Source organism: Brienomyrus brachyistius, chromosome 1 (assembly GCF_023856365.1).
Source record: "Brienomyrus brachyistius isolate T26 chromosome 1, BBRACH_0.4, whole genome shotgun sequence".
NCBI lineage: Eukaryota > Metazoa > Chordata > Actinopteri > Osteoglossiformes > Mormyridae > Brienomyrus > Brienomyrus brachyistius.
In genome coordinates, this window is record NC_064533.1 from 28066633 (window position 1) to 28080693 (window position 14061).

At 41.2% G+C, this 14061-nt stretch overlaps 1 protein-coding gene across 1 annotated transcript in view; it reads right to left on the minus strand.

Annotated features, from left to right (window-relative positions):
- Positions 1-14061, minus strand: part of dnah5l (dynein, axonemal, heavy chain 5 like) — a 108853-nt gene that overhangs the window by 11529 nt on the left and 83263 nt on the right. Inside the window, exons 68-73 of the mRNA XM_049025218.1 lie at positions 12177-12555; positions 9872-10143; positions 4827-4991; positions 3824-4091; positions 1692-1813; positions 829-1176 (exon numbers count right to left, since the gene is read on the minus strand). Of these exons, the coding sequence (XP_048881175.1) occupies positions 829-1176; positions 1692-1813; positions 3824-4091; positions 4827-4991; positions 9872-10143; positions 12177-12555 (1554 nt within the window). The remainder of the gene's footprint in view (positions 1-828; positions 1177-1691; positions 1814-3823; positions 4092-4826; positions 4992-9871; positions 10144-12176; positions 12556-14061) is intronic.

Sequence of the window (14061 nt, forward strand, 5' to 3'; positions counted from 1 at the left end):
AATTTTGTAAATTAAATGATTTATGCTATTAGACGTAATAATAAAATTGTTAAAACAGTAAAGACACAGGCTGAGGGTGAAAGCAGAGGTGAAAGGCTGGAGAATAAATAAAAAAATGAAAACATTGAAGTTAAACAAAAATACTGTGCAGACATACTGAAAAAATTACACTACAAAACATAAGCGAGGACAAAATGAGGCAGTTCTTGGATCCCAGGAGGAACTGATACAGAACTGATGTAGAACCTGAAAGTCTGAACACTCAGCTGTACAGTATAATCAGCCACTTTAATATTATCTCCAAATCCATGTTTAGTGTTCGGCAAAGTTCACTTCATTCTAATGCAAAAATTGCAAATATATTAATGTCGCCTACCCAAATTAACCCTAAAATGGATGTATTATTTATTTTAAAAACTGAAATGTATTGTTATATAGGTCAGGCAAATATAGGCAAATATAGTGAAAAAGGATATAACGTGTGTTGGTTATTTTTAAATAAATTGTTGAAACCCATTTTTAAAATGTCAGGTCATAGTATGTGCATTGGAAGCAACTTGGAATTTAAGACACTAACCCAGCACATCAGTGGTACTGTACTGGGATTATCTTACTCCTGCTGACGTTACATTTCATTTACTGAGCAGATGCTTCTCTCCAAAGCAACATACAATGTAGAGGGTGGAGCCAGACAGTTGCAGGATCGGATGGAGGTTGAGGGTCTTGCTGAGGGTCCCAGCACTGAAATCCCCATAACATACTCCACCGTGAATTCACATTCATCCCCTTCTAACCCGTTTCCTTCTTTCGGTTCATACGCATACTAACCTCTGGTGTATCCACGAGTGGCAGTGTGTCAATATACTGCAGGTAATCCTGGACACTTTTTCCTTTAGGGATTATGTAGCCCTTGTAGAAGCAGAACTTCTCAGTGAACATATTTTCACTGAACCAGACCTGGGCAAAGGTGTTCAGGAGGTGCTTGTCCATGTCATCTGTGACCCTGCCTCCGTACTGGACTTCCCCAAGCATGTAGCGCAGGCAGATCCAATTCACCCCACGCTTGGCGTCCATCTCGTCCAGGTGGTTTTGCACAAACTGCACGCTGGATGTAAAGTCCGCTTGGTTAAACTCATATGGGATGTTCCAACCCAGGGGACCAAACTTACGCCTCTCCTGTAGCAAGAGGAAGGCAGAAGGAAACATCCATCCATTTTCCAAAGCGCTTATCCTACTGGGTCGCGGGGGGTCCGGAGCCTATCCCGGAAGCAATGGGCACGAGGCAGGGAACAACCCAGGATGGGGGGCCAGCCCATCGCAGGGCACACTCACACACCATTCACTCACACACGCACTTCTACAGGCAATTTAGCAAGTCCAATCAGCCTCTTTTTGGACTGTGGGGTGAAACCGGAGTACCCGGAGGAAACCCCACGACGACATGGGGAGAACATGCAAACTCCACACACATGTAACCCAGGCGGAGACTTGAACCCGGGTCCCAGAGGTGTGAGGCAACAGTGCTAACCACTGCACCACCATGTCACCCTCAGAAGGAAACATTCAGGACATGTCCAACAGCAGGAAAGGTTCAGTTTGGTCATGAAAACTGAGCTTTAGGTTCTTTAAAATGGTATTTAACACTTGACTGACACTGGAGCTGGTCTGCACTGCCCCAGGCTTAGCCTGACCTGGACCGTCGTGTGGAGAAAGGCCACAGCGTACAGCAGAGGTTTCCACTGGGGCAAGTTGCTGAGGTCCAGCTGCTCCTGGGTCACGGTGCTGTAGGTCCGCTTTAGGCCAGCTTTCACACCTGTAAAAACCCACAAATGCGGTAATATTAGCACAAGGTAGGAAGGGGTCAGAGAGGGATGGTGCCAGACCTTAACCACTAAGCAATATTCAGGTAAAAACCGCTAGCAAAACCCAACAAACATATGCCTGGACCTCGAAGCTAGGAAACACAGATGCTGGAGCCAAGCCTCAGTATTAATTCCCATAAATGGTTTAACCCAGTACAAGATCATGAACCTAAAGGCTCAGAGAATGAGGCAAGGGACACCTGTGCCAGGCCCACTGTCTCAGGGTGGCAGCAGAGGGCCCAGGTGGGAGGGACTGTGCGTCATTGGGACCCGGTTTAGATAATTTAGTCCCGGGTCCAAGAATTCCGTGTGGTGAGCCTTCCCTGGTTAAGATCCTCACTAATCACCGTTTAGACGCAAATTTATGAAACGGACAGGGAAGTCTCACAAGCCGACTGAAGAACCTGGAGCTACAGCCCTGCAGGTGCAAGCCCAACTGCCCGACCGCCCTCAGCTCATCCATGACGGACAAAATGTCATTTTCTGCAGCTCATAAATGTAACCTGAAGCAGCTTGTACGCCTGGGTTTGTTCAATCCACCACTTCAGAGCTTTGTCGGCATGCTCACGTAAATTCAGCTAGAAATGGACAGCTGCCACTTACAGAGACCTTAGTTATACAGAGCAACGTCTTTTTTCCTAATTGTAATTATAAATGACTTGGCATTTCCTGTACTGATTATAATAAAAGCCCTAGAAGAGGAATTGTATGATTGATATTCTGTGTTAGTGAGTCTCAAATGCAACCTGTTGTCACCCTCTCATCTATAATACATATCCATCCTTTTTTTCGTGCCTTGAAGTGAAGCAAAGAGCAGATACCCCAGGGCATTTTTCCGATAACAGCAATGCTGCATATGAAATACCCAAGGGCTTGGAAAACATAGTATGTGTTCACATTTTAAAAAAATATGTGAAATATGAACACAAATAAATACCATCCAGCCGTTTTCAGAAACCTTATCCTGTGCAACGGTGAGGGAGAAAATATATTTTTTACTACAACCAGACTCTCATTTAGTAGTCAAAAATAAAACTAAAAGCCAAAAATCCACAGTATTTAATGCTAACTTACAGTATATAACCATATACTGTACATAAATCATCTATTCCTCGGTGCAAACTGGAGCCATTCATCAGTTGCACTTTCCAGTCATTTTCAAGAAAATTCTGTTTAACTCACCAGAAACATAGTATTTATTTCAAACAACACTGGCGACCTATAATTAGAAAAAATTTAACTTCCTCTTCATTGAATGAAATAAGACGCAGAACTGACTTCTCAATAAAACGCAAATGGAAAATAAACATCAGCAGCTACATTTCAGAGAGAATTATTCAAATCAGTCCTTCCTGACTGAATTATACAGAATGTTTTCACTCCTTATAATAATGGGTGATTAAAAATATATCCCAAAATGTTCCCCATTACCTTTCTATCAAAAGAAACATCTGCCTGAATTTTACATTATGCCACAGAGGCAAATCCTCCTGCACACTGACACACGGTAAGAGCACATTGTGCATATAAATAAAGCCTATAAATTGTGGAATTCATTTCATTCTTTATTTATAAATATAATGTATTTACGATAAATTCTTCGGCAGGATTTGTGATGCTGGCAGACAGGCTTATAAATCTCTTGCAAGGTTATATTTAAAATTTACATTCATTTAATATATTAAGAGCAATGAGGTCAGACAGGCCTAGAGTTAAGGGCCAACGGTGAAAATCCCACACCACCAACTGAGGGATTTGAACTGGTGACCTTTTGACCACAGGTTCAGCATCCAAACCCGCTGACACACCCAACTTGCACAGCTAAAAAGACAAAGTCATGTGAAATGGATGAGCTGAAGGAGGATGACTGATGCATGGCTTGGGCTGATGACGTTCCATGTGCTGCACAGCTTGGAGACGCCGGTGGTGTGAACACTCTGGTGATGTTCACTGAGGCCTACCTTGCGGCGGCTCATTGGTGAACTTGATGGACGACTGCAGCAGGTTGATGGGGAACCTGGGGTGCATCTCCGTGGTGATCCATACCCTGAAGCCATCGTTGATGCCATCGGCTGTCGTCACTGTCTCCAGCAGCTCATCCAGAAAGTCGAGGCCCAGGTGGCAGTTCTGTAGTAGCAGCCAGCCGCCTTCCGCCATGCTCTGGGTCAGCAAGCGGCGAGCATGCACTTCCTGGCCCTGGCCCATGGATATGGCACGGCACTGCACATTCTGAATGGCGGCCATGACAGGGGGAGGCGGAGTTTCAATTATAATACCGACCAATCAGAAAAAAACCCTTAACATGTATACAGTAACTGCTTTTAAATCAGTACCATAGTGTAAAAATCTTTGCATGGCTCTGAAAAAGTTCAATTTAAAACTAAGAACTCGCCAAAGGAAACACATTTTTTAAATAAAAGAATAATTACTGTAAGTTAACAAGTGAATGAAAAGTCTTTTAAAAATCCATTAATAAAAATGCATATATGATTATATGACCATTATTCAAACTCAATATCACAGTGTAAAAATCTCAGTCGTCTTTTCTTAGCATAGCTTTGGAAACATGTAGAGTTTAATTTGAAACAAGGAAGTAGCCCAAAAAAAACAACTGAATTGTTTTAGAAATAGTAAAATAGAATAGTTTAAGAGCAATTGAAAGAATGAAAGGCTTTTTAAAACTGTTTAACAAAGATGCATATCTGATACCTGTGCTGTTAAATCACTATCATACAGTAATAAACGTCTTTTCTTAATAGAGCTCTGGGAAAAGTAGAATTTAATTCAAAACTAGGAACTGACCAAAGGAAACAATTAAATTGTCTTATTAAATAGATATACAGTAATTGTTCTTGACTGAATTAAGCCCCTTTAAAACCCCTTTAAAAAGATGTGCATATGAAACATTTAAATTGTCTTAATTGTTAGTCAATAGTAACTGAGTGCATGGCCATGAGTGTGTACCTTTGTTTTGGCTAGACGCTCTATATTCTCTGTGGGATCCGAACCCATGGACAACAGGCAGACCATGGGAGTCCTTTTGTCGCTCTCAGCCCACAAGGCCTCCATATCCAGGACGACGCCCTCGGCGTACCGGCTTCCCAGAGAGTCGGCGATGTAGTGCCGGGCCTGCGAACCGAGACACCCTGTGACTTTAGCATTTAAAACGGGCCACACAAGAGCAGAAATGGACCCCTGTGCTGCCGTCAAGCCTGGTCTACACTGTGTGCAGAATTATTGGGCAAGCGTGTATCTTACTTGTATCTTCTCATCCGTCAAATACGTTCAGTTCAGATGAATCTAATTAAGAATCAACTGTTTAAAAACAGCAAAATGTTCAGTATTTGGTCCGAGCACTTTTTCTTTTGATAAAAACAGGAAAACATATACTTTCCTGTGCAATTAGTCGCAGGAATTACTAAGCAAATTATTAACATTCTGCGATGGGCTGGCCCCCCGTCCTGGGTTGTTCCCTGCCTCGTGCCCATAGCTTCCGAGATAGGCTCCGGACCCCTCACGACCCAGTAGGATAAGCGGTTTGGAACATAGATGGATGGATTGTTATTACTATTAAAATGGGCCAAAGAGGACCTTACAGAGAGTAGGAAAAAAACCGAAACAATGCAGTGCCAGTCAGAGGGATGCAAAACGATCAAAACTGTCACTAATCACTGTACAATCAAGTGTTTTGTTGCCAACAGCCAAAGAGGACTGAAGAAGCATGCAGAGAGAAGATGACACATATAAACTGCCAAAGTTCTGTGTCAAATTAAAGGGGAGACTTCTTGAGTATCAAATGCCATAATTTTTCAAAACTTCAGTCTCCAGAAGTACTTGGTGCAGTGTGGCGCGTGACATTGCTAAGGTCATAAATGCTGGAACATGATAATAAGGCATGTAAGGTATAACATTAAGAATGGACGGACACGTCTCAGGACTGATGGTACAAAGGTTTTGCGGACAGATGAGATGAAAGTGACTCTTGATGGAGCATATGTATGGGCCAGTGGATGGAGGTCATCTTCAAGCACCAAAAAGGAGGAAAGATGACGTGGGCTGCAATTATCAGTGATGAACTTGTCAGACCTTTCTGACTTGCAGATGGTGTAAAAATTAACCGCAAGGTCTACTGCCAATTTCTAGAAGATACCTTCTTCAAACACGAGCACAAGAAGAAGTCAGCAGCTTTCTAAAAGGTTATGATATTCCTGCAGGACAATGCCCCTCCCTATGCATCAAAGTATTTCATAGATTGGCCTAGAAAGGCTTGAAATGTGACTGAATTATGACCTACCTCCCTTCATCGCCTGACTCAACCCCATTGAGAACTACTGGGCCTTACCAAAGTGTGAGATTTACCAAAGCGGCAAGCAGTACCCTTCTCAGAGCAGCATCTGAGAGGTGGTCCTAGCTGGCTCAGCTAATATAAGACAGGATCAAATCAAAAACCTGACCGGTTAAGTGGGCAACAGGTTCATGATGGTCATTGAGAGGAAAGTTGGCTATACTGGGCATTAAACTGGGTGAAGTGGGCTGTACAGAACGACTGATAGCTTGTTATTCCTAATATATACTGGATAATAAAAATTCTTTCTTATTATTATTCCTGTTGATGGTGAAGAGAGTAGAGTGTTTCTGATTGCCTAATAATTCTGCACACTGATAATCAAGCATTGTTCTTTTACTTTTGTTTGCGAAAGTCAGATGTAACATTTTCTCTCAAAATAAATGTACTTGGTGCACAAGAAAATTTCGGAAGTCTGCCAAACTTTTGCTAAAATATATGTTCAGGAATAGTACTTGCCTGCAGTAATAATTCTGCACACAGTGTATAGGAATGATGCATTCAGTCACTCCTATCAGAAAACACAACCACTAGCAATAAAGCTCATGTTTTGTTGCTTGGATTTGCCCGGCAGAACGTGTTCTGCTTAGATAGGCACTTGTGCGACACCAACTATCTTTATCAGTGATAGCTGGCTCCTCTCTTACATACTCGAGTATTTTTTCTGCTATTGTATTTCCTTTATTATATGTTTGTGATTGACAACTTTGAGACAGTTGGCCTTTTCTATTTCAATGTTAATAAATATCATTCAAACATAAATCTATTTGCAGTAACAGATTATTCACATTACAACAATATTCAGTTGCTAAAACTTCTAATTCTCTTATAAGTTCAGACTGAGGTAAAGTACAGTGCTGCTGCCAAAACATATCAGCCTGCGCTACCTTGATGACTCATCGCTATTCAGGTGCTGTTCTGTGAATCGGTGTCCTCTCCACTGCTATATTTTAGTGGTTGTAATGCCAATGGGCTTCCAGAAAGCCTGTCATGGTAGCTAAACTCTGCCTTTAAAGCTTAGTCTGACTATTCAGAACTGGAAAAGTCATTCCCTAAGATATTATTCTTGGATGATAACTTCTTCACTCCTCAGCTTATTTGCTTCTCTGAATTCTGCCCAGGTGTCTTTCTCTGTCCCTTTCTATCATCCTATTATCCTTTTGTTATCCTGTCTGTGTACAATTTAGTTGTTGCCTAAAGACAATAGAATGTAAGTGGCTCAGTGGGCTGGCATCCCACAGGTCCTGTGGTTGGTCGAGTGATGTCACCGTTGGACCTTTATTATTGATGCTCTTAATGCACTATCAATCAGCTAAAAATGAACTGTAAACCTTCTAGCAGCAGGCTTTCAATGGATTGACAACCTGACATGTGCATTTTAGCAAAAACAATCAAATGCATTTTTGGTATTTGTTACCAGTGTTTCTCTTGTTTTATTACTACATAATTACATATTCAGGATAAGGTCTTAATGACTGAGTTTATGTACAGACGCTCCTCCCTTTACAATGGTTAAATTTTACAATGTTGCCATAGTGACGCACATTCTGTAGCCTGTAAAGTGTCACCAGGCTAGCGATATACCGTATGATACTGTCGACTGTTGCCGGATGATGGCAGCACCCACCCAATTCATCCAAGTGTGAATAACTCATGCAATTTTCAAACAATGTATTGTAATGTGTTTTTTCTGTGTTTGCATAACTAAAATTTCCCAAGCCCATTATGTCTGCTAAATGCCCAAGTGCATCATGTCATATTGACAGCTACTACATGTGGTATTTACCACTACTACAAACACAGCTACAAGAAATTATCATGCATTTAAACCTCTATACCGCAAACGAAGCACGAATTAGCCTATAAAGGTTAACATGCACGATAATTTCTTGTCGTATCGGCACCAATGCATATAAAATACATACGCATTAGCGATGTTACAACAATCGACTGCCGGACGCACCGTTTTTAAATGAAAGCGTACTTGCGTACCAGTTATGTCAATCCCTGCGTATATCATACTCATACCTATGATATATTCACAATATGACAGGTTCATCAGAACGTGACCCCATTGTAAGTCAAGGAGCATCTGCATATGCTGGCAGAAGGTGAACAAAACAGTGGAAACACTACAGGAAATGTAACTTTGAATTTGAGGTATCCAACCCACTACTATAGACACAGCTAGGTAAGTCATATTAAATGTCAGTTTAGGTGTGATTTTCAGCTATAAACAGAGTCTGACAATCAGCACTTTCACATGAGGAAGACATATCAGAAAAATGGTCAAACCGCATTGCCAAAGAGGAACGAAGGCCAATGCTCAAATCCAGAGGAATACATTGGCATGTGTGGAACACCACAGATGCGTATGGCCTCAAATATTTCCACAAAACCCCTGTAAGCCAGTCTGACAAATAAATAAACAAACAAATAAATAAATCCTACTCGTATCCAAAGGCAACCGACAAAGAAGGACAATCGGCTCTAAGAAGCACAAAATCTGGGAAGTATCCTGGTACCCAAGCAGTGCCCAAGCAGAACCCACTTCTAGGGGGTTCAAATCCCATTGTTCTTCCCATACTCCAAAGGCATGGAGGTAGGTGAATTGGCTGTTCTGTGTATATTTGCTGTGATGAACTAGTGTCCTGTATAGAGTGTACCGCAACCCTGAAATAGGTTTGAGCATACCATACCACCCCCCTCACCCCCCCCCCCCCCGAACCTGTACAGGTTAAGTAGTTGGAAAATGGATGGAGACGGATATCTAACTGATCCAGCAGACTCGTAACACAGCACAAATTCTGCTTGAGGCCTTAAAAATCCCACAAATTATCAGAAACGCTATGAATTAGAGGTATAAGTGTAACCAGCACAAGAAAATAGGTCAAGATAAAAGTGAGCTCCAATCCTTGACCCTCAGCTTTCTTTATTGGGCTGAAGTCGCTATAAGTAGAAAAGTTTGTAATTAACCCTTTGGGGTCCAATGCATCGTACTTTTCATGTCTATTTCAGTTTATATCTCGCTGAAATCTTTATGTAGAAACATGAAAAAAACACGGACTAAATCCGTAATCATGTCCATAGGTTGAATGTTTACCTCACAGCAATACAGCCATAGTAAATATAAAATCTACATATTTAAAGACGCAAATGGCTTTATATGGGATTAATTGGATAAAAAATATTTAAAGAAGAGCATGGTCTGCATGATCATCTGACCTTTGCCCCATTGACCTGGGGTGAAACCGGTGGTTGAGCTCTCTAGCAGAGAGCTTTTTATTTAGCCAGGTGATGTTTGCCATTTGTTTAGTATTCTTGCTTAATCACCATTCTGTAATGTTTTTTATATGTGCCACCGATTGCGCTTGAACTGCACAATAACACAGGAAACTCCAAGTGTTCAAAACCTTGTTGAGTAGCAGAAGGATGTTTTTTGTTTACATTTTTCATGCTTCGCAAGCATTTTTATCCACTGTACAACCGAGAAGGCGGGATCAGCAAGTCACTGGAGCAATTGGGGGTTAAGGTGCTCAAAAGCCCAATGGTGAAACATTTCACCACCTATGGGACTTGAACTGGTCACATCTTAACCACAGACACAGCCTCCCAGCCAGGTGGGCCACATGTCGCCCCTGTTGGCAGTTAAGACACAGCTTACCTGTGCAATGGTGCGATCTGGACACCAGCACCGAATGAGCAGTAACTTCCTGAAGGTGTCCATGATGTTGTCATATCCATCAGGGACGGTGACCTCCTCAGGGGCTTCGGAGTCATACCAGGCTTTCCAGGCCCGGTCATTGTGGGCCACCTGGACCAGGAGCTGTGTGAAGGGGTGCAGGCCAGACAGCTGCACCAAGTTCAGCCAGGTCATGTCCAGAATCCAGCGCTTTGGCTTGGGCTCAACAGAATTGAGATCCAAAGAAGCCCCACCTGAAATCCAAAAAACCAAAAAACATATTAAAATGAATATAATTATCAATATATGACATTAATACATAAATAATATTTATGGACAATAAACAATACTTACTACTTTCTTAGAGAAAAACTGAGATAGGTGCTGAACACAACTGAGCAAAGTACTGAACCCCACTGAGCAGGGTGCTGAACACAACTGAGCTAAGTGTTAAACAAAACTGAACTTTGTACTGAACAAAACTAAGCTAGGCACTGAGAAAAACAGATAGGTGCTGAATACAACTGAGCAAGGTACTGAACACAACTGAGCTAAGTGTTAAACAAAACTGAACTTTGTACTGAACAAAACTAAGCTAGGCACCGAGAAAAACAGAAAACCTGCAAAAGGGTGAAAAGTTTAAGTTGTTTTGCATAAAAAGCACCAGCTAAGCACCTTAAAGGAAAATGAACTGTACAGTAAATATGTTTGACCTAGATAGATGTACTGAGGAAAGTGACAGGACTGGCTTCACCATTATGTATTTGATCACAGAAGATTCTGGAAAGCAAAGGTTTTGCATTATCGACTTGAATTAAGCTGATGTGTGAAATCTAAAACCACCCCAGGGAAGTTGATGTGCTGGGAATTGGGAATTTCTCTATGCATAAGATACAAGAGACATGGCAAAAACAAAGATGGCACTCTGGGAATCATCAAACAGTTTCTCTTGTGTTGTCCAAGACTTTGCGGGCTGTCATTATTATATCATGTTCAGTCGAGTATTAAAAATAGACTTTATTGCTGGTTATGTACGGGTAGGGAGGAATTAACTCCATTAAATAACAGGCAACATTCCTTATACACTACACCGCCCCAGTGTTATGCTTGTCAAGTTAGGACAGAGACTTACAGTACAATGAAGGTAGGGAGTGTAAAACCCAGCCTAGCTTAACCTGCCTGATTATAATCTAGATATATTAACCTAGATAGACATAACTTATAGGTGTCGCCACTTTTTTGTTGTTGCTAAACGGCCATAAAAATATGTAATATGTTATATCTACAGCCTTGTGTCGACTTTCATTTGCATTTGCAACTGGGACCACAGGGCTCAGGTCAGTTGGGGTGCATCTTGATATTGTGGCTGTCCATCACATACACATATATAGCGCCTATATGCATACTGTACTACAAGTTATTGTTGATTTCTTTGTTTGTGTGGATTACTTGGGTTGTTGCCGAAATTTGGCGTAAATTTCATGTCAATAGCCTCAATAGAAATACATTTACTTATTTTCCCCGCTGTAGATATGGACAGTGGGTCATTAAACGGCTAGTGGCGCTACTCATTCTCCTGCACCGGTTACACTGGGCAATATACCCGCTAACATCCTGCTACATCCGCTTTCAGGCATCTCTCCATCAGTGTATATTATTAACTACGGGCACACAAATATATTCTATCCATGATTAACTATGGGCACTATATCACACGTGACTTGACATAAGACCGTATGTATATGCATTCAGTGGACATTTTATGAGGTAGATCTATCTACTACAGAATAGGACCCACTTTTGCTTCCGGAACCTCATCAAGGGCCACTGTTGGACTGAGCTGTTACTTTTTTTTCTCTTGTGGCCTTTCTGTTAGCTTTAATGTGTCAGGTCAGACTTTGACCTCCCTCATTAACTGCGCTGAAAGGATACTTTTCAATTATGAAACCATTCCCTATAAACTCTAGAAACTGTACTGTTTGAAAATCCCAGAAAGGAACAGCAAGTCAAATCCTTGCCCCTGTCTGCATGCTGTATGCATTCAGCTGCAACCACATGAATTGCAGCATGTAGGAGCAGGCTGGTTACATTAGCAAGCAGGTGTAGCTAATAAAATAGCCACTGTGTGTATGCATGTGTGATATATCAATATTTGTATACATAATAGATAATGTTATATGTAAAAACCAAATGTAACTAGTACTGCAAACTGTACTGGCTACTAACTTAGCATTTGTCTTTTTTTAATGAACTGGGCTGAAAACCATTCCAGTGCATCATTACTAACCTTTGATAAGGGCCTGGAACTCATTGTGTGATATTTTTTTCGCCTGCAAGTCTATCTTTAAGGCCAACAGCAAGGTGAAGAGGAACTTGTGATCTTCATAAAGACCCCGGACCGTGTACAGGAAAACTTGATAAGTGAGAAACTCCACGATGTTGGCGATCCTCTTGGAGGTGATCTGCGTCTTTGCGGAGCCTTCCATGGACGTGTCGAAAAGCCCAAGGAATTGCCGGAGGGAAGTCTGATACATGATGTTGACGAGACTCATTTCCACGATCAGGAAGTAGAGAATGCTGCCCTTTGTGGCCACTGGTCGGTACTCCTCCCTGGCCAAGTTTATTTTGATCTCAGTCTCAGCAGCAACTGCCAGCTTTTCGCTCACCTGGAAAATTAAAAACAAGGGCGAAGGGGACATACATAATGAAGACCCTCAGCCCAACAGCTAGCTTAAAGTAAAATATTAAACTATGAAATAAAATTTTAATAGCAAAGTTCTGGCCTGAATGGTTTTTTTTTCAGAAGTGCACAGTGAATACCGCCAATGAGTGTCCAACAAAAGCTGAATGCACGTGGAACATTATATCCTTTTCCCCAAAAATGATAACGGACTCATCTTGATGTAATTGAATTGACTGACAATGCATGCATTGCATACTAACAGTCAGGGCGGGCCCATGGAATAGGCAGTATAGGCAAATGCTAGGGGTGCCATCCTTTCAAAGGGGATATTCCATTATTATGAAATAATAAAAAGCTTATTACCTATGCAAATTTTATTATATAAGCAATATTTTTTGGTTTGCGTGGTGCCCCTTCCCCTCCGGATCATGCACTGATAGCTTCTTTAAGTGATGCCGATAGTACATGTTTGTGGAGGGTGTTTTGTGACAATATTCAATAAATGTCATATAAACAGTTATTAAAGTTGTCAATTACATGATTATTTATAGATATACCATTTAAATGATTATTTAAACCATAATTTTTGCCTGAAATAGGGGTGCTGGCTGTGATGCTCGCCTAGGACGCCACATTCGCTAAGACCAGTACTGCTGCCATTCACACCACATCTATCATTTACAGAAATGTTCTGAATGAAAAGGGGAAAAGTGGAAGCATAAGGATTCATTCTTAAGCACAATGTGGGTCATTTGCACAAACTCATTACCGCAACATATCAATTCCCTCTAGTTTTGTAGTTTGACAACAGACTCACATTATATTATTGTCTGAAATGTCGATTTTGCATGAATTAGGTTCACAATGTAAACTAAACAGTCCATGGTCCACGTTTTACTTGTTGTCAATATCATTGAGGGCGTAACCCCCTTTTCTTGCTTTATTAATTTAAGTTTATAAATTAAGTATTAATTATACTTCTTATACGGCTGCGCCATGTTGTTTAGGTTAAGTGTGGTGGGCGTGTCCACATTGCAGAGGGGAGAATATCTCAGAAGCATGTAACTTTTTAAGCTCTGTTCGGACTTAAGTGCTTGATGGGGAGAATCAAACCCCTATACATGTTTTAAAATGGGCAATAAAGTCGAAAAGTCCCAACGGCGTTGGTGACCCACACTGCCTGGAAATATGCCCAAAGAAGGCATTTCTGCATGGCGAAAAGATGCAAAAGAACAAAATGAATGTTAGATTTTTCGTATGAAATCCATTTGTAATCGCCAAGATTACGGTTAGCAACTGTCATTTTATTACATATTTTTCTCAGTAACTGTAACGGTTTAGTTACATTTATGTTTTTATTTCATTACATCACGCCGTTACATGTAATTACAGTAGTTACTCTCCAACACTGCTCATTTGTACAAAATGATGCATGAAAGAAGGACAGAAGGGAAAGAAAGAACAGTAGACGATACTGGAGGAGAGGAAC